At 42.6% G+C, this 21,016-nt stretch overlaps 1 protein-coding gene across 5 annotated transcripts in view; it reads right to left on the bottom strand.

The window, feature by feature from the left end:
• Positions 1–282: 282 nt before the first annotated feature.
• syt3 (synaptotagmin III) overlaps positions 283–21,016 on the bottom strand; it is a 54,726-nt gene continuing 33,992 nt past the window's right edge. For 4 of the 5 annotated variants that reach the window (XM_061846299.1, XM_061846298.1, XM_061846296.1 and 1 more), the window contains 7 exons: positions 12,551–12,677; positions 9,913–10,131; positions 7,759–7,879; positions 5,732–5,903; positions 5,524–5,653; positions 5,282–5,378; positions 283–4,570 (listed from right to left, as the gene is read on the bottom strand). In XM_061846299.1, coding sequence (XP_061702283.1) covers positions 5,286–5,378; positions 5,524–5,653; positions 5,732–5,903; positions 7,759–7,879; positions 9,913–10,131; positions 12,551–12,677 — 862 coding nt within the window. In that variant the 3' untranslated portion in view covers positions 283–4,570; positions 5,282–5,285. The remainder of the gene's footprint in view (positions 4,571–5,281; positions 5,379–5,523; positions 5,654–5,731; positions 5,904–7,758; positions 7,880–9,912; positions 10,132–12,550; positions 12,678–21,016) is intronic. The other variant, XM_061846300.1, reaches the window with a different exon arrangement.

Genomic DNA, 21,016 nt, shown 5'->3' with positions numbered 1-21,016 from the left:
GTCTAAAAATAGACCTACACGTGCAAGAGTGGATAAATAAAAGTAGCAAACAGCATCTCGGTCATTCTTCACATAAATACTCAAGTAAAAGTAAAAACTATGGTGGATTTAAAGTGCTCTGACAAGTACAGTTCATCACAAATGTTTCTTGAGTAAATGTAACGGAGTAAATGTAACGCGTTAATACCCGCCTCTGCAAACGTCTTCTTTGTGGTTTTCGTCTATGGTTAGCCTCAGCATCACACACACATGTTGAATAAAAGGCATGGACACAAAGTGGGCTGCATGATACATAGCTTTTATTTCCAACACCGTTGCTTCACTCTTCCTGGACTGAAACAATCACTCCCCGGCTTAAACAAAAAACACACTTGTGAATAAACCCTTTTTATTCAAAAAAATAATCCAAATTGTTAAATAATCTTAATTCTGACACAGAGAGAAAACACACATTTCCCCCACACATCATTATTATTGTTGTGGTCATTAGTCGTATTAGTAAGAAGTTCATCATATTATTTAAATTTTTTTTACATTTTATTTTTATAGCTCTGAGCATCGCGTCATTTCATTGGGTTGACATCATTCGTGTTAATTGAGAAGCATGCAAACCTCCGTTGCAACCATTCATAACACCACAAGACAGCCAGTGTGGGGGCCAAGATGGTGGGTATGAGTAATGAAAAAGATGGACGAGGGAGCCAAGGAGAGAGGGAGGGTTATGAGGTGGCAGAATGGTGGTTAAGTGGGTTCAAAATGAGCTGACGAGAGGAAGAGAGGGTGAGAGTCATGGAGCCTTGGGACCACCGGATCAATAACTTTTCTACTCAGACAAAGCTGATCCATAATGTACAAGTCACATGACACACACTCACATACAGAGATCTGTGTAATTTCCCAGATGAACGCTTTAATCAAAACCCCAACTTTTTCATTGTATTTTTTATTGCCGTCACCGGGGTTCTTGTAGAGCACACTAAATAGCGAAGCACAACAGATTTACACAACACTGGGAGCAAGAGGGTGGGAGGCCGTAGGGGCTCAGTGACATGGATGAATGCACGAGAAAGAGGGCTTTTACACAGACTGCAAGATCAGTAGGCTGAGGAGTTTTCTTGTATTTTACTTCAGCTATTGCATAAAATCAATGCAATCAGTATCTCTAAAATGCTACTGTAAGGCCTTGCATTTAAATTTATGATTAACATTTCACTTCGAAGTTGAAGGGGTATATTTCTTCTTCTATGATATCAAATTAAGAGCACCTCTTGTTGATGTTCTTCAAACATTGAAGATAATTACTAAAAGCACAGAAAGACAGAAAAGTCTACTCTCTACTCACTTGTGAAGATATTGCGTAAAAAGTAATTTTCACAATTTCAGTTTTCTGAATTATTATTTATCAGGGCCCAGTGCTGTACTTTGGAGTCTAGCATGAGTCGCCCACTCCTCCACTATGTAAGAACCTGAGCACCTTTCTTTGTTGGCATCAGCGCCTATCTGGCACAATTGCAGGCTACCTATGACTGCACTTTGAAAATGCATATTCCTTTCCACGGCCACTATAGAACATCTTGTTGTCAGCACCGAGTGTGCGCACGTCTCAGCGAGAAAGACAAAATAGCGAGCATGGCTGGGGGGAAGAAAAAGTCAAATGGGCTGGCGTGGCCACTTTAGATTGCCTCGTTATAATGAGGGGGGAAAAGCTCTGTGACACCTCCGTGGGATATATTCAAGCCAGCAGAGAGTTTAAGCAGATATATTTTTGCAGCTTAGACTTGATATACAGTGTATGCAGAAGAAACATGCTATACGGAGTAACCATCATTTTACTGGTACTGGATTGAGAATTGAGTGGGGTGTGTTTTCAATGCATCCAAGGCCCACAGCATTCGAGAACAAAAAGAACATAATAAAATATACTTGGCTATTTTCATAACGCTTCAAATTTTGGAGGGTTATTAAAAACAATCTTCTTCATGGTGTGTCAAATTTGCAAGACAAGGTGTGATTGTGAGTGCAAATGGTTGATTGTTTCAATGTAACCTGCAATTGGCTGGCAACAAGTTCATGGTGTACCCCACCTCTTGCCTGAAGATAGCTGGGATAGGCTCTGACACTGCCGCGACGCCTCTGAGGATAAGTGGCTCAGAGATTGGATGGATGGATGGATATGATAGTTTACTTAGTGCTCTCAGTTCTTTACCGGAAAGTCAGTTACATATTTTTCTTTTTTTTACCTCAGAAACCATTAAGGTCAATATTTTTTTTAGATCCACTGTTAATTAGTTTCCTCTGATATTTGATTATCCTTTAATTGAGATACTGAAAATGTTTACATGAATTCTTGACTGGAGAAATCAGTCAGGTCCATGTTAGATCTACATTAGTTGTAGTAGATTGTGGTAACTTTTGTCCACTTGATTAAGAGGTCTGTCCCAAAACTTTTGCTCTAACAAGTATGAGCCAAAGCCATATCCCTGAGCCTAGCCTCACCTTAGCGGGCTCCCTTCTTTCCAGCGATTACATGACAGATGGACACTGTCATCTCACTAAGTTGTCCCGCAGACACAAAGTTGCTGATAACAAGTGAAAGCAATTTAACTGTCTACTCTTTGCTGGCAAGACCCACAAGTCCTGAATCTATGAGATTTGTGTGGGAAAATATGGCTTTGGTGGTGTTGGGAGCCATAGCCCAAACCCCAAAATCTTTACAGGCAAAGTTTACGTCAGAAAATTTCATTGTGGTGAGTTAAACTAATCCTAACCCAATCACAAACTAAAACCTGAAGCAAAACCCTCACTCTAACCCAGGGGTCTTAAATTCAATTTTCAGAATCTGGCTGAGGCTGGGCCACAGATGCTCAGGCATTTGTTCATGCAATTTAAATTGGATTTCTTCTCAATCATATTTCAGATTTTTTTAAAACACAAAACAAGATCAACAAGCATGCTGGTGTAAACACTTTCTTTCCAAAACTACTAATAAAACTGCAAATTTCACTTACTGAAAAATGTTTCTCTGCTTGTATCAAGCCTTGTTGATGTCACGCCCCCGAGAGTCATATACCCTACCATGATCAGTAGGTTTGTCATCACAACCCTGTAAAAGAGCCATTCATAGAAAAAAAAACCCTAGGGTTGCAAGAATATTAAACTTTAACATTAAGGTGGAGGCCACAAAATATTGTCTTGTGGGCCGCAAATGGCCCCTGGGCCGCCAGTTTGATATCACTGCTCTAACCTAACCTCCACAGCTTCCCCAGCTCACAGAAAGGAAAAAAAAAACATTTTTGAGCAGATTTGGTAAAGGTTGCAGTCTATGTAAATGTACATCTCAATCCAATCCCTAATCGATGGAATTTAACCCAACCCTAGTTCTACCATTGGTTCAAATAAAGTTTCTGATTACAGTCCATGTACACATCCATGTTCTATGTTTTGATGGTGTTAAGTTCTTAGCCCCTAACCCAAGCTCTAGCCCAAACCTAATTTATGGAGTTTATGTGGGAAAACGTTTTTTTTGGTGGAGTCAAACCAGTCTGAAACTAAATTCCAACCCTAATCCCCAAGGCATAACCCAAATAGTAATTTCATTTACATTGCAGTCCGAGTAAACGTCCTTGTTCTTATATCTGGATATTGTATCCAGAACAGCATGGATCGTTGCGACAAAGTACGACGGGACTCATGGATGTTTTGGGGGGGACAAAATCAGAGGTTGATAAAGAGTTGAGTGGGTGGGTAATGAAGACAGAAGGTCATTAGGACACAGTGTCATACATACATACATACACACGCACACAAACACACGAATACAAAACAAACACCCCCACAAACACGGAAACACACGGATAAAAGCAACACCGATGTGTATGACTTGATGATTCTAAAGATGATGATAAAAATCAAGTCCTTTTTGGGGGGGATGTATCCACGTGGGAAAAGTCCAACAGTTTTTTTTGGGGGGGTTGGGCGTCCCTCGCATTCTTGGTACAAAACAGCAGAACGTTCCATCCTGGGAATGGTAAAAGAAGATGCCATGACGACAACAGGATACGTGAGGAAGACAGACACAAGGTAACGTGCTCAGGCCACAGTCAGCCACTCCTCTGATATCAATGAAGACAAGGTTGGTCCTGCTTCATTTGGGGAGCAGGGTCAGTTGCATTGGACTCAGGGAAGGCCCGGAGAAGGCAACAAGTCCTGCTACCTTGTGTGATGTGGTATGTCTTCTTTTCTGAGTCTGTACAAGAGGTTTGGTCCCATTCCAGGTGACCATTTGAGCATGGCTTTGTTTTTTAATGCATGTACTTTTTGTTACAGTTTATCACATCACACGCCTCCTAGATCAATAACTACATGTCAACTACGCACATACAGCAAACTAACTGTATTAGTGTGTTTGTCTCAGCTGTTGCGTGGTTGTGTTTTTTTTCCCGTCAACGATTTGAGCAGAAGCACAAAAACGTCGACTGTATCTGCTTGTCTCTCTTTGATGGAAAAAGATGTGTTCACAGATGAGAAGAGAAAAAAAAGAAATATTTGGAGGTGGAGCGACTGTGTGGACCTGCAGAAAAAGAGGAAATAATAAGGAACTAGGCCACTGACAGCAGGCATTTTTACTGGGGAGGGGAGAGAAAAGGCTTTGAGGCATTGCATAAGAAGTTTAGAGCGCGCCCACATCTGACAGACTCATTGCACGCAAGGTTTTACACGCTTAAGCCCTAACGTTTAACACAAATGCGTATTGTAGCACCAACACTAACCCAACAGAACCTCAAACTCAAGACAATAACCCTAACCAAAGTTTAGCCCTCACCCTCTGACTTAACCTTGATGGCAGCTCTAATCTCAAAATCTAACTCTAGCCGTAGCTCTAATCCAAATGCCTAGACCGAACCTTGCCTTAACCAAACTTTAACTCCAACAGTAAAACCAAATCCAAGCTCTTACACTTGCAATGTCACCGTGAATGTAAACTTGTTGTCCTTGTTATGCCATGCAGCAATATGGCTGCTTGGGATGCCCTTGAATAAGGCATATAACATGTATTAAAATGCAAGCGTCCACCTAAGAACACTCACAAGTGACAACTGCTCCATTACCCTCGCTGTCCGGCCCAGCTTTTACACACTTGACCAGTTGTTCTGCTAGCATTCCGCCCAACAACATGCATCTTGAGGAAGTCTTGCCAGAAGTCCAACTAACTAACTACAAACCAAACAAAGGATGCAAGTCAATAAACAAATAGACAATACAGATGCAAAAAAGTACTGACCCATTTAATCGGAGTGAGGACTGTCCACCACGATGTGCGGCTTAGAAGATGGAGACGCTTCGCCCTTGGTCGACACAAATGTACCAATTGCTTTTTCCTGGCCAGGGGGGAAGGCTAATGTTAGCGTTAGGTTAGGGTGAGGGTTAATGCCAAATGGTTACTTTAGTTTTAGGGGTAGGCTTAGGCTTGGTAAGGTCATAGAATCCCTCGAAACTCCACACCAACAACTGTGCGCAAGTTACCTCCACAAGTTGATGCCAATGCTCTATTGGCTTGCGTGGATTGGCCAACATGGCAGTCCAGTGGTCCCTCCCCGGGCCATCAGCGTCGCTGCCAACGCGGCACATCCCGATCACTTCGTTATGACCGATACTGACCACACACACATACAAAAAACAAAACAATCACAACTACTCATGCTGGGCTCACCAGCTTCACAACAAGACTCACCAATCGTAGTCCATCACAGCGATGACGATGGAAACACTCTCAATATTCTCATTAGGAATGTCAAACACTAGCGCCTCATTATAGGTGGGATTCAAAGTGTTCTTCTTGATGGATGTCTTCCTCTTCTTCAGCCTGCGACCATCGCAGATCAGCGAGGCCTTTACATAAGGGTCTAAAGCGAAGAGCAGAACACAGACGTTCCATAAATTAGACTGGAACAAAACAAAGTAAGGTCATGTCGGGAAAACTGGCAGATAAAAACTAGCAGGTTGATTTGCTTTGTTATTCATTCAGCATGCCATTCTGGGAAACACTCTTGCCCACGCCGTTGTATTTTTTTTTTTTTTTCTTCCCACTTTCTGTTTCCCGAGCGTCTGTCTTGCACGGTTGGGATCACACTGGTGATAACAGTTGCTATCTCATTTATTCCAGGAGGGCAATGCTGCTAACACTAACGCTTCTGTTGCCACCACCATTGTTGCTCCCCAATTGACGAGTAATAAAACAACTGTCAGTCAAAGATGGCGCCCAACAGGTCCCCCTTTCCTTTTGTAAAAACAAGACAGAATGTTCATGCTGCTTTACAGAAGCAAAAGTACAACAAAGTTACGCTGCGCAGGCTGAAAATAAGATCAGGATCACCTTTTCTAAAGAAAACCAGTCAGGCCTTGTCGAATCTTTTCCTTGAGAAAACCTGGTCAAATTTGTCTTAGTCCTACAGCAGAGAAAAACAAATACTTCCAAGTACTCATTTATATCAGAAATTGTTTGGATATTGTGTAGTCCTTTAACCAACAAACTGGCTACCATTAGATTCACATTAGTCCTTCTTCTTCTTCTTTTCCTTTCGGCTTGTCCCGTTAGGGGTCGCCACAAAGTGTCATCTTTTTCCATCTAAGCTTATCTCCTACATCTTCTTTAACACCAACTGCCCTCATGTCTTCCCTCACAACATCCATCAGCCTTTTCTTTGGTCTTAAACTGGATCTTATGCCTGGGAGCTCCATCCTCAGCACTCTTCTACTAATATACTCACTCACAGTCCTTGTCACATGCAAAATGTAAACCTTTAATAGACGAGACAAGTGAATCACTTTGTAAGAAAATGAGAGACAATTGTATTAAAACTTGCATGCAAGGACATAATCAAATAGAACCAGGTTAGCCACTGCTAAGAAGACCCAAGCTATTTTTCTGAAGTTATATACTGAATACAAACATGAGCAGGTGCTCCTGCTTTGATGAAAGTGTCACTCCCCAGCATATCATGTTTTGCCTGTTCTGAAATATTTTAATATCAGAGTGAGAGAAAAAAATATACTTTAGAAGAGCATTCATGGTTACAACAACAAACTACATTTTTTTCATACACAAAATTTCATCTATCCTGCACACGTGCTGGAACCTATCCAAGCTGATTCGTGGCGAGAGACGGTACGCCATGAACTGGCCACCAGCCAATCGCAAAGCACATACAAACAAGCAACCATTCACACCTACAGAAAATTTTGAATCTTCAGTCGACCTACCATGTATGTTTTTGGGATGTTGGAGGAAACTGGAGTACCCAAAGAAAACCCACACAGGCTTGGGGAGTAAATGCAAACTCCACACAGGAGAGGTTGGATTTGAACCTCAGTTGTCAGAACTATGAGGCAAAGATACTAGCTAGTCGAGGCGTGCCGCCAGCAGTGTTCATAGGATGTTGCAAATAGTGGAATAGAATAAATATATTTTAAAAGTGCAAAGAAATATTTTTCTAAAAGTTCTTTACCTAAGAAATTATGAGTTAATCCTTTGCCCAAGAAACTAGCTAGCCCCCCAAAAAAAGTTTCATGTCTATGTCAGACAAATGTTTTGGTCTAGGTCAGTGATTTCCCTGAGAAATCGGTCAGGTCCACATTAGTGATTTTTGTTCCACGTACTTTACCAAAGAAAACGACATGGTGCTTCCCCCCCCCCAAAAAAAAAAAAAAAATGTCAGTCAAGTCCATGGTAGTCCATTTTGATCTATGCTAATGCTTTACCTGAAAAACCAGTCAGGTCCATGGCCTTCAGGTTTGTAGCTTTGATGACGGTGGCGGTGAGTCTGCCAGCAGTGGGCAGGTAACACAGTGAGAAGTTGAGCTCCCCGAGGTCGGCCTTCTCCTGTGGATTCAGATAAAAACAGAAGTCAAAGGAGGATAGTGGTGGCAGGTCACGGGAAGAAGGTGGTTAGTAGATTTTAAGGGGGCTGGGTGATGTGTCACTCTAAATAAATCATGAGCCAATCTGTCTTTCCCAACCGCAGGCGACAACTCTGTATTTTTTAGGCTTCACATCCATTTAGGATCAATACTTCCTCCGCAAGACTGCAATTATTTAATAAATCAGACAACCAAGAGTTCTCTTGTATAATGTTTTCATTTGCAATGGACTCTAGCCATCTTTTTCATCATCTGCAAAGTGCACAAATCTGTCATTGATCAGTTGGCCAATCAGGCGCACAACAGTATGCACATTACATGTCAAAGTAACTTTGAAGGAACACACCAGAACGGCACACAGTAGAGGGGTTAATGACTTAACAACAGCGGATCAATATTCAATATGTGAACATGAAATTTACATTTAAAAACATCCAAGTAGACTCACATTGCAAAAGGCAAACTACTAAACATGATTTTATTAATCAGACCCCGAGTCAGCAGTGCTCAGCCCTGAACTGGTTGTTTGATAAGGTCTCATTCTGGTTTAACCACTCCAATATAAACAAAGTGGTCAGTCAGGTCCTTTTAATTATTTTAGGCCAATGTTTGTTTTGGCTCAATATATGGCCCTTATCTGTTGAGTCCCCCATGAGTACATTTAGATCCATATGAGTCATTCTCGACTTATGTTAGTGCTGTTAAAGCCAATTCATACTTTCCGTGCCTGCATGTCCACAAGGTGTGCATTGGTCCAAGTGATGTAAATATCATCACCTGCTCCTGATATGTTATATTGTTTCACTTCTGCGGGGTGAAAATTTAGTACATTCATGTGTGCAGTGGGGATGCGTGGACCAATGCACACGCATGGAACATGTACTAAACCCCCAAACATATGAACGGAAATGCATACGGTTGGATCTACAGTCTGTGGACGTCCAATTGGGAAAGCATAAATTGCCCTTTAGGTTGACGTTAGTTATTTACCTGAGGGACCAGTCAGGTTTGGATTAGTTAATTTAGCTCTCCATTAGTCCTTTGAGATTTATGCTTCTTTACTTGAGAAATCAGTCATGTCCATGTTAGTTCTTTACCTTAGAAACCAGTCAGATTGACATGAGTCCTTTTAGGTCTATGTTATTCAACTCCATTTGATCTATTTAGTTTACAGAGGGGATGGTGAACGACTGGTTAGAACCTCTGCCTCACAGTTCTGAGGTCAGGGGTTCAAATTTTTGCCCCTGCCTGTATGGAGTCATGTCACCTCCATGCCTGCCTGAGTTTTCCCCGTGCACTCCGGTTTCCTCCCACATCCCCAAAACATGTATTGTAGGTTAATTGAAGACTCTAAATTTCCAGTAGGTGTGAATGTGAGTATGAATAGTTGTTTGTATATATGTGGCCTGCAATTGGGTGGCAATCAATTCAGGGTGTACCCTGCCTCCTGTCCGAAGAGAGCTGGAATTGGCTGCAGCACTCCTGCCACCCTTGTGAGGATAAGCGGATCAGAAAATGGATGGATGGATGGATACGATAGTTTACTTAGTGCTCTCAGTTCTTTACCTGAAAGTCAGTTCCATATTTTTCTTTTTACCTCAGAAACCATTAAGGTCAATACTTTTTTAGATCCACAGTTATTTAGTTTCTTCTGATATTTGATTGTCCTTTAATTGAGATACTGAAAATGTTTACATGAATTCTTGACCTGAGAAATCAGTCAGGTCCATGTTAGCCATGTTATATCTGCATTTGTCTTTTTAGGTTTATGCAAGTTCTTTACCAAAAAAACTCATCAAATCAATGTAAGTCCTTTTAATTCTACCTTAGATTGGACCAGAACAGAAATTGTGTTACTTTAAGACAAATGTTTTTTTTTTTTAATCAAATGGCAAGAAAGTGACATTAGTAATGTGAACACAAAGAGAACCGAATTGGTTGGTTGCTTTGTCTTTGATTGGAGTTGTAAGAATATGACAAATCGTGGTGACTCACTGCCGTGCCCTCCACGATGTCCCTCCATACTGGTTTGTCTCCACTGCCCTCACTGAAGTCCAGCAGGTTGTCCACCACCACTTGTCCAATCAGGTCGTGGCGGGAGAAACGGTCAAAATCATAGACAGAGAAGTGAAGCTTACGGGAGTGGAGCTCATTTAGAGGCACACCGAATTGGAATGTCTCGTTGAACACAGGGTTCAGTGTCTTTCTGTGAACCTACAGGAACATACACAAAACAGAAGGAGGTCAAGTTATCTCTTTCTTTAGCATCAGGCTCTCCAACCATGTTCCGGAAGGTGTTTTTTTTTTTTTTTAAATCCCTTTTGGAGCTCTGTTCTCCATGTCCATTTTCCAACAGGTGTTGTTTCTTTTTGCTTTTTCTGTTTGCACTCTTGTTTTTCACTTATCAGGTTCCTCATCCAGGTATCAACAATTCTTGCTGTTGTCTTTGGTTATTAGATTTTGCACTCTCTTGGAACAGAGGTTGATGTGCTTTGTTATTACTCATTGGTCTCTTATTTTTTCAATTGTTTATCACCTTATTTCCTAACAATGTCCTATCTTGTATTGCCTTTCTTCGTGAATTCTGGTTTCTTTTCTCTGTTTATCACCAAATTGCCCAGACAGGTTGCTTCAGGTATTGTTGTTGCCCTTTTTTAAATTGCTTTTAGCACTCTCTTTTCTTTTGTTTATTACCTAAACAGTTTCCAACAAGTGTAGTTCCCTTTTTTGCTCTCTTGTTTCTCCTAATTCATCTTTGGGTTCACCAACGAGTTTCCAACACGTGATAATCTTTTTCTCACCACCTTTTAGCAAGTCTTTGCTATCTTTTACGCTCCCTATATCTAACACTAACTTACACTACCAGTTTCCAAGTGTTCGACTTTTTTGGGTTATTTTTTTGTTCTCTTTTCTCCTTGATACCCGAGCATCTCTTGCTGCTGCTGTTGTTGAGCAACAAGAGAAACAGCAGGGAGTCCAATTGGTAGCTGTGGGAATGAACCCGAGTTCTCTCGTTATTGCCAGGAATTCTTTGCTATCTCCAAGACCACGTAGAGGTGATTCCTGAAGTTGTAGTGCTGATGCTGTTGTTGTATTTGTTTTAGATCATTTCATTTTCTTTTTTGCCTGTTCCCTCTTGAACAGTCTCTCCTCAGGCATGAAAAATGGAATGTGCATGAAACACGAATGTTCACACACACACACACACACACACAGTTTCCACAGAAGCTATTAATTCCCGTGACACCTTCAATGATGCTTGCTGCTTATCTGGCCGCCTCTCCAGCTGTTATCGCGTCATTGCCACTTAATGCTTCACGGCGTTTTAGTCCCACAAATCCAGCCCACCAACTGGCATTTTCCGGAATTTGTTGAAAATAAAAGGCCCCACACATACTACATTATTAGTACTGCATTTGATTAATTGCAAGGTCGTACCCACCAAAAGGTCCTTGAAAGTAGATTAACCTCTACATTCTGCCACAGAGCACAAAATTAAATTTCTACCGCGTTCCTGCATGGAGCAGGAATCTAATTGACCTTGGTTTAAAATTTCATATTCTGCCTCACAAAAGTATGTGATTTCCAGTTGGTGCCGTAGAGAAGCTAAATTGAGTACATTGATGTCTTTGTTTACTGCAGGAATTGAAGCGTTTGATGAAAGTGACAAAGACGACGACAACGTGTTTGTTTCTGGTGCTTACTCAGTCGTCTAAAGCCAGCTTAAGAGGATCTGTCACTCTTGCTTACTATTAGCGCCGAATCATCTCCTGTTACCAGTGCGAGCTAACGGGAAGCTGATGGAGCGGGCGATGATGAGACAGTGACCTAAATGAGGTCCTGATTCCATTAGACTGTTGCTTCAAAACATACAGTAGGGACTACGCAACATAATCTTCATTCCAGATAACAAAATTCTCATTTTCAGTGTCCATAGCAGCCCATTTATGAAGCAAACTAGTTGAGCCTCGAGACATTGCCTCAAGATTTACAGTAGTGACTTCACAAAATCACCTTGTTGATTTTAACAAATCCCTGATTTGACGTTTACAGCAGCTTGATTAACCAGGAAACTAGTTGGGCCTGATTCCATTATGCTTCGCAAATTCATAAGGTAACCCAAATTCCATGAAACAAAATTCCTGTTTCAAGGTCAGCATCTGCCCATTTAAACTGCAGCCTGGTTTGACCCCCATCCATTATATTTGGTTGCTTCAATACACAGCAGCTACACACGATAATGTTTTTCATGGTAACATATCCCACATAAAGTTCTCGTTGCTATTTCTACAGCAGCCTATTCATGTAATGATTACGCACAAGAATCTTATTAATGCTACCGAATGGTCTACAGCAGCCTGTCAAGCCAATGGGTCTGAATAATTATCCATCATCTACGGAGAGACACAAAACAGCAATGGCACAACATAACCTAAAACTCCATAAAACAAGATTCCTTTTTCCATGTCTACAACAGCCTTGGCAACAATCAAGTAAGGTCTGAATCCATTCGCTGAAATTGCTTTGAGACAGTAATTCCGCTAGATAACCTTATTGATGCTGACAAATCCATACGACAAAATTCTTCTACAGTAGCCCAATGACGTAGCAAACCTTAGTTACGTAAGCCTACCTTAGTCTGGAACTTCTTCTTGCGGTCGGGCAGCAGGTAGATCTTGACGTAGGGGTCGGAGAATCCATTGGCGTCCTTGGCTGGCAGATCCAGAGCCTTGAGGATCTTCACCACCAGCTGCTCCGTGCTGACGCAGGGACAGACACAAATAAAAGTGTTTAGACTAATACACCAGACATGCTCGGCCCACACACACCTGGACTGGCTGTGTACACAGATAACAAGGTGGGAGGTTGTATGTCTCTGGAGCAACGATGGACCAGAATAGCACCACACCAGCATGTGCGCATCTCAGTGTTGTGTATTTAATTAGCAGACGGCCACTAATCAGACCTCGTTATGCGGCGTCTGCTCTTGTTAGCTGGCGTGTCGCTACTTCATTAGCCAACCGCCTTGAACTTTGGGCTGACACGGCAACCGAGCGACCGAGTGGTCAATCGCCGCACATGTGTTCACCTCCATTAAAACAATTAGAAGCAATTGCATGCAATCATGCTGGAAGTGAGTGAAATGACATTAACTACAGAGTGAGTGAACAAATCCTGGACAAATTCTGTTTCCCTGTCTGCCGGGATCACCACAAAGCAACCAGTACAGAGTTTAATCTGATTTAAAATTTACGGTAATTATTTCATTTAAACGAATGACTGATTTTGCGCCTGAGCAGAAAGAGATTATTAATTGACAATGTTGTTGTTTTTAGAGAGGAAACTGTTTATAGAAAAAAAAAATATGTACTGCACTTCAAGATGCGGCACGGTAGAGCAACTTGTTAGAGTGTCTGGGTCACAGTTCTGATGACTCAGGTTCAAATCCCGGCACCACCTCTGTAGAGTTCGCATGTTCTCCCTGTGCCTGCGTGGGGTTTCTCCAGGTGCTCCAGTTTCCTCCCACATCCCAGAAACACACAACATTAATTGGAGACTGTAAATCCGCCACAGAATTGAGCGTGAATGCTTGTTTGTTTCTTTGTGCCCTGCCATTGGCTGGCAACCAATTCGGGGAGTACCTTGTCTTCTGGTCAGAGATACCTTGGATTAGCGCCAGCACTCCTATGACCCTTGTGAGGATAAGCGGCTCAGAAAATGGATGGATGTAATTCAAGAATAAGCTCATATTTTTCCCAAAACCTAAATTACATTATTTTCATGGATGAAGTTGGGTTTTTATTTTTGGGGAAAAAAAGTTGTTTTTTCAAAAATCATTATTGAACAAATGTTATTTTATTGGAGAAAGGATTCTAGATGAAAAAAAACATTTTTTGGAATCCTCATATTATATTCTCTGTTTAAAAAATACATTTGGGTAAAATCCCAATTATTTAGTTATACAAAAAGCTTGCAGTATTATAATTTTAACAAAAAACAATTTTCAAAAATACGTAAACCTCTTGTAAAGAAAAAATTAAACTTTAAGTTCCACGGTTACAAGTGTTAGACGATTGTAGTGAACTTCCCCCAAAAATCTAAACAGTGGAGACATCTTCAAAAACGAAGGCCAAGTGCTTGTGCCAAGCTGTTTAGTTTGCTCAACTGAGGTTGTGCTATAAATATCATGTTGCACAAACTGTTCAATTGTTCACATTCCATTTTACATTAATTATGAAATTAAATAAATACTGGAGTGTTATTTTAATTTTCTTATGGAAAACATTTTGAGAAATGTTTATCAGAGTGGATGGAACAGATTATTCTTTTAAATTGAGGCAGATGATCTGAGATATGATTGTTTGGCAGTGTGTGTGTAGTATCTATCTATTTTTCAAGTCACTTATCCCCGTAAGGGGCGTGGGAGTGCTGGAGCCTCACCCAGCTAAGTTCAGGTTAAAGGACGACTACACCCTGAACTGGTCACCAATCAATCACAGGGCAGATATCGACACCATCACTGATCTGGAAGGGTTCCAACACTGCCCATACCGAAGTCAGGAAAGTGTACCGCTACACCATCAGTGACTTTTGTGTGTAGCATTGAGGTATTTTAAAACTGTATCTCAAGGCAGCATTGTCTGTTGGCAGTTTTATGTTTTACTTATTTACTAAGTATTAGTCCTATTAGGGGCGGCAATGCAGCCCTATGGGGGCACAAACCAGTGCAATCTGTAGGCCGGTCTCAAGCCCGGATAAATGCAGAGGGTTGTGTGAGGAAGGGCATCCGGCGTAAAAACTGTGCCAAACAAATATGAGCGTTCATCTAAAAGAATCCCATACCGGATCGGTCGTGGCCCGGGTTAACAACGCCCGCCCCCGGCACTGCTAACCTGCAGGGCGTCGGTGGAAATTCAGGTACTGTGGGTCGAAGACAAAGAAGAGGAAGAAACCGGATCCATCGTCAGAAGAAAAAGAGGAATGCACAGAGCCTACAACCAAGTGTAGGGACTTTGAATGTTGGAACTATGACAGGAAAAGCTCAGGAGTTGGTTGACATGATGATTAGGAGAAAGGTTGATATTCTGTGCATCCAAGAGAGCAGGTGGAAAGGTAGTAAGGCTAGAAGTTTGGGAGCAGGGTTTAAATTATTCTACCACGGAGTAGATGGAAGAGAAATGGAGTAGGGGTTATTTTAAAGGAAGACCTGGGTAAGAATGTCTTGGAGGTGAAAAGAGTATCAGATCGAGTGATGAGACTAAAATTTGAAATTGAGGGTGTTATGTATAATGTGGTTAGCGGCTATGCCCCACAGGTAGGATGAGACCGAGAGTTGAAAGAGAAATTCTGGAAGGAACTCGATGAAGTAGTTCTGAGCATCCCAGACAGCGAGAGAGTTGTGATTGGTGCAGATTGTAACGGACATATTGGGAAAGGAAACAGGGGCGATGAAGAAGTGATGGGTAAGTACGGCATCCAGGAAAGGAACTTTGAGGGACAGATGGTGGTGGACTTTACAAAAAGGATGGAGATGGCTGTAGTGAACACATATTTCCAGAAGAGGGAGGAACATATAGTGACCTACAAGAGCGGACGTAGAAGCACGCAGGTGGATTATATTTTGTGCAGACGATGTAATCTGAAGGAGGTTACAGAGCGTAAAGTAGTGGTAGGGGAGAGTGTAGCTCGACAGCATAGGATGCTATTGTGTAGGATGACTCTGGTGGTGGGTAGGAAGATTAAGAAGACAAAGGTAGAGCAGAGAACCATGTGGTGGAAGCTGAGAAAGGAAGAATGTTGTGCGGCCTTTCGGAAAGAGGTAAGACAGGCTCTCGATGGACAACAGAAGCTCCCGGAAGACTGGACAACGACAGCCAAGGTAATCAGAGAGACAGGCAGGAGAGTACTTCGTGTCTTTTGGTAGGAAAGGGGAGAAGGAGATTTGGTGGTAGAACCCAAAAATACAGGGAGTCACACAAGGAAAGAGATTAGCGAAGAAGAAGTGTGATACTGAGAGGACTGAGGAGAGGCGAAAGGAGTACATCGAGATGCGACGTAGGGCAAAGGTAGAGGTGGCGAAGGCTAAACAAGAGGCATATGAAGACATGTACACCAGGTTGGACACGAAAGAAGGAGAAAAGGATCTCTACAGGTTGGTCAGACAGAGTGATAGAGATGTGAAGGATGTGCAGCAGGTAAGGGTGATTAAGGATAGAGATGGAAATGTGTTGACTGGTGCCAGTAGTGTGTTAAATAGATGGAAGAATACTTTGAGAAGTTGATGAATGAAGAAAATGAGAGAGAAGGAAGAGATGAAGAGGCAAGTGTGAAGGACCAGGAAGTGGCAATGATTACTAAGAGGGAAGTCAGAAAGGCACTACAAAGGATGAAAAATGGAAAGGCAGTTGGTCATGTTGACATACCGGTAGAGGTATGGAAGCAATTTGGAGAGATGGCTGTGGAGTTTTTGACCAACTTATTCAACAGAATACTAGCGGGCGAAAAGATTCCTGAAGAGTGGAGGAAAAGTGTTCTAGTTCCCATTTTTAAGAACAAAGGGGATGTTCAGAGCTGTGGGCACTATAGAGGAATAAAGTTGATGAGCCATACAATGAAGTTATGGGAAAGAGTAGTGGAGGCTAGACTCAGGACAGAAGTAAGTATTCGCGAGCAACAGTATTGTTTCATGCCTAGAAAGAGTACCACAGATGCATTATTTGCCTTGAGGATGGTACTGGAAAAGTACAGAGAAGGTCAGAAGGAGCTACATTGTGTCTTTGTGGATCTAGAGAAAGCCTATGACAGAGTACCAAGAGAGGAACTGTGGTACTGCATGCGTAAGTCTGGTGTGGCAGAGAAGTATGTTAAAATAGTACAGGACATGTATGATGGCAGCAGAACAATGGTGAGGTGTGCCTTAGGTGTGACAGAGGAATTTAAGGTGGAGGTGGGACTGCATCAGGGATCAGCTCTGAGCCCCTTCCTGTTTGCAGTGGTAATGGATGGGCTGACAGATGAGGTTAGACTGGAATCCCCTTGGATCATGATGTTCGCAGATGATATTGTGATATGAAAGACATGCACTGGAAAGGAGAGGAATGAAGATTAGCCGAAGTAAAACAGAATATATGTGCGTGAATGAGAAAAGTGGAGGGGGAAGAGTGAGGCTACCCGGAGAAAAGATAGCGAGGGTGGACGACTTCAAATATTTAGGGTCAACAATCCCGAGCAATGGAGAGTTTGGTCAGGAAGTCAAGAAATGGGTCCAAGCAGGTTGGAAGAGCTGGCGAAAGGTGTCTGGTGTGTTATGTGACAGAAGAGTCTCTGCTAGGATGAAGGGCAAAGTTTACAAAACAGTGGTGAGGCTGGCCAACAGGAAGCAGAACTGGAGGTGGCAGAAATGAAGATGTTGAGGTTCTCGCTCGGAGTGACCAGGTTGGATAGGATTAGAAATGAGCTCATTAGAGGGACAGCCAAAGTTGGATGTTTTGGAGACAAGGTTCGAGAGAGCAGACTTCGAGGGTTTGGACATTTTCAGAGGCGAGAGAGTGAGTATATTGGTAGAAGGATGCTGAGGATGGAGCTCCCAGGCAAAAGACCACATGAAAGACCAAGGAAAAGGTTTATGGATGTGGTGAGGGAAGACATGAGGCAGTTGGGGTTAGAGAGGAAGATGCAGGAGATAGGCTAAGATGGCAAAGGATCACACGCTGTGGCGACCCCTAACGGGACAAGCCGAAAGGAAAAGAAGAAGAAGTTCTATTAGGGGCGGCACGGTGGATCAGCTGGTAAAGCGTTGGCCTCACAGTTCTGAGATCCCGGGTTCGATCCCGGCCTCACCTGTGTGGAGTTTGCATGTTCTCTCTGTGCCTGTGTGGGTTTTCTCCGGGCACTCCGGTTTTCTCCCACATTCCAAAATCATGCAACATTAATTGGACACTCTAAATTGCCCTCAGTTGTGATTGTAAGTGCTGCTATTTGTCTCTATGTGCCCTCCGATTGGCTGACAACCAGTTCAGGGTGTACCCTGCCTCCTGTCTGATAACAGCTGGGATAAGCTCCAGCACTCCTCATGACCTTCGTGAGGATAAGTGGCTAAGAAAATGGTTGGATGGATAGTTCTATTATTTCTACATTCAACTTTCACAAGTTTTGTGCTGTTGTGGCTTCTAGTTCTCCCACTCAGTTGTTCCTCATGTGTTGTGTACAATACTTAGTTCAGCTGGACAAAGATAACTTTTGCCAAAACAATAGTGTTTTTCAAAATGTTACTATGCTACCAGGTGTCTGTGAGAACCAGATGATTTTCCTTTAGCCAGTCAAAAACTTGAAGAAAGTCATTTGTCGAAAAGGCCTAATGAAAACACCAGTGAATGGAAGGAAATTATTCATGATGTGGACAAAATGAAACAGAAAAAGAACTTTTTTAAGGATAGTTGCATTTCTGTGGACATAGCCTGAATGTAACAAAGCATTTTGTACTGTTCTGATTTACAGCATACTATGATGTGGAAGTATTCTGCATCCCTTTGAGAGCTGTGCCTAATATTTTGGTAACCTTCAACTGGGCGGACAGCCTGCGAGCTATTTGTCTTCTCAGTGATGATGCAGGGTCACTGACAAAGTGGACGGTTTTCAAAAACACTTTTGGGCCGCAAGCTGGCTGTCTGGCTACCAGCGGCGTTGGCGGCGACACGATGAGGCATCACAACGGCGCCGCAAAATGCTGACGGTCAGAAAAGTAAAAGGCAGTGCATGAATTATAAATGCTGAGCCGCTTGAAAGCACAACAACACACGCACTGGCACACATTTACACATGGCGGGAATTAGCTAGGCGGCGACGGGTTGGCCTCGTGATAAAAAGCATTCATATGGCCCATTTATGAGGCTGCAATATGATTTATGATACGATGCTCCTCACACTGCAGCCTCATTAACTCGAGCTGAGGCACAGTGAGTGTGTGTGTGTGTGTGTTGTGTGTGTGTGTGTTGTGTGTGTGTGTGTGTGTGTGTGTGTGTGTGTGTGTGTGCATGTGTGTGGGTTAGCATGTTGCTAACGCATGATAACACTAACAGATCCTGCCAGCGCCACAACAACGAAGTGAATATTTCTCGTGTTCCTCCGGGAACAAAGATTCAATCGGCCGACCCATTAAAAGCCGACACATGGTCGGCGTGGGAATAGCAGATAGCTTGTCAGGGCGGCACACCACCTTCATTGTATGTAACCCTGGTGGTTCTCTGAAACCTCAGGCACACTCAGGATGCCCTTCCAGCCTTTTTGAAGCAACAAAAAAAAACCTAAACATTATTTTAAATAGACAGATTATTTCAAAATCTTATTTGTTAAAAAAAACAGATATTTTCCCCAAAAATAAATTGGAAATGTTTTTTTTTCTCTTCAAGAATTGTTTAGCTGAAAGGTGCCCAACCTTTTTTGCCCCAAGATCTACTTTTCAAGGAGCACAACCTCCCGCGATCTACTACTTTTTGTTTTTTTTCCGGGAGCTGGGGAGGTTCCGACCATGTGCCCTGTTTGAGAGGGGGGCGAAGCTGGGTGGGGGCACCATGTCTGGTTTGAGAGCCCAGAAAAATACTAGTGAGCTAAAATTCTGGTCCGCCGACATAGCTCAGCACCAATGTATGCCGATGTACCTTGCATAAGTCAATATAAATAACAACGTACATGTTTTCGTCTTTCCCTGAGATTACCCCAATGACTTGCACTGAAGTGAATCTACCTGGGATGTGCATAGACAGTAGCTGCTGACAGCCAGCCTCAGGCAGATTTCCAAATGTTCATGACTTAGGGTGGAATGGTAAAGTACTCCTCCTCGCATTGCGTATGAAATGAATTCGAGCAGAGAATCAGGTGGTGGAAGTTGAGGAAGGAAGAATGTCGTGTGGCCTTTCGGAAAGAGGTCAGACAGGCTCTCGATGGACAGGAAGAGCTCCCGGAAGACTCGAATACGACTGCAAAGGTACTCAGAGAGGCAGGCAGGAGAGTACTTGGATGCCTTCTGGTAGGAAAGGGGAGAAGGAGACTTGGTGGTGGAACCCCAAAATACAGAAAGTCATCCGATGAAAGAGATTAGCGAAGAGGAAGTGGGACATGGAGAGGACGGAGGAGAGGCGGAAGGAATACATTGAGATGCGTCTTAGGGCAAAAGTAGAGATGGCGAAGGCTAAACAAGAGGCATATAACAACATGTACACCAGGTTGGATATGAAAGAGGGAGAAAACGATATCTACAGGTTGGCCAGACAGAGGGATAGAGATGGGATGGATGTGGAACAAGTAAAGGTGATTAAGGATAGCGATGGAAATATTTTGACTGGTGCCAGTAGTGTGCTAACTAGATGAAAATAGTACTTTGAGAAGTTAATGAAAGAAGAGAATGAGAGACAAGGTCGAGTTGAAGAGGCAAGCGTGAATGACCAGGAAGTGGCAATGATTAGTAAGGGGGAAGTTAGAAAGGCACTGAACAGAATGAAAAATGGAAAGACAGTTGGTCTTGATGACATACCAATGGAGGTATGGAAGCAATTTGGAGAGGTGGCTGTGGAGTTTTTGACAAACTTATTCAATAGAATACGAGCAGGAGAGAAGATGGCAGAAGAATGGCGGAAAAGTTTCCCCATTTTTAAGAACAAAGGGGATGTTCATAGAGCTATGGAAACTATAGAGGAATAAAGATGATGAGTCACACAACAAAGTTATGGGAAAGAGTAGTGGAGGCTAGACTCAGTACCGAAGTAAGTATCTGTGAGCAACAGCATTGTTTCATGCCTAGAAAGAGTATCACAGAGGCATTATTTGCCTTGAGGATGCTTGTGCAAAAGTACAGAGAATGTCAGAAGGAGCTACATTGTGTCTTTGTAGACACAGAAAGAAAGCCTATGACAGAGTACCAACAAAGGAACTGTGGTACTGCATGCACAAGTCTGCTGTGGCGGAGAAAGATGTTAGAATACTACAGGACATGTATGAGGGGAGCAGAACAGCGGTGAGGTGTCAGAAGAATTTAAGGTGGAGGTGGGACTGCATCAGGGATCCGCGCTGAGCCCCTTCCTGTTTGCGGTTGTAATGGATAGGC

The sequence above is a fragment of the Syngnathoides biaculeatus genome, chromosome 16 (assembly GCF_019802595.1).
Source record: "Syngnathoides biaculeatus isolate LvHL_M chromosome 16, ASM1980259v1, whole genome shotgun sequence".
Taxonomy (NCBI): domain Eukaryota; kingdom Metazoa; phylum Chordata; class Actinopteri; order Syngnathiformes; family Syngnathidae; genus Syngnathoides; species Syngnathoides biaculeatus.
Note: the sequence above shows the minus strand (reverse complement) of the source record. Positions and strands in the feature narration are given on the sequence as shown.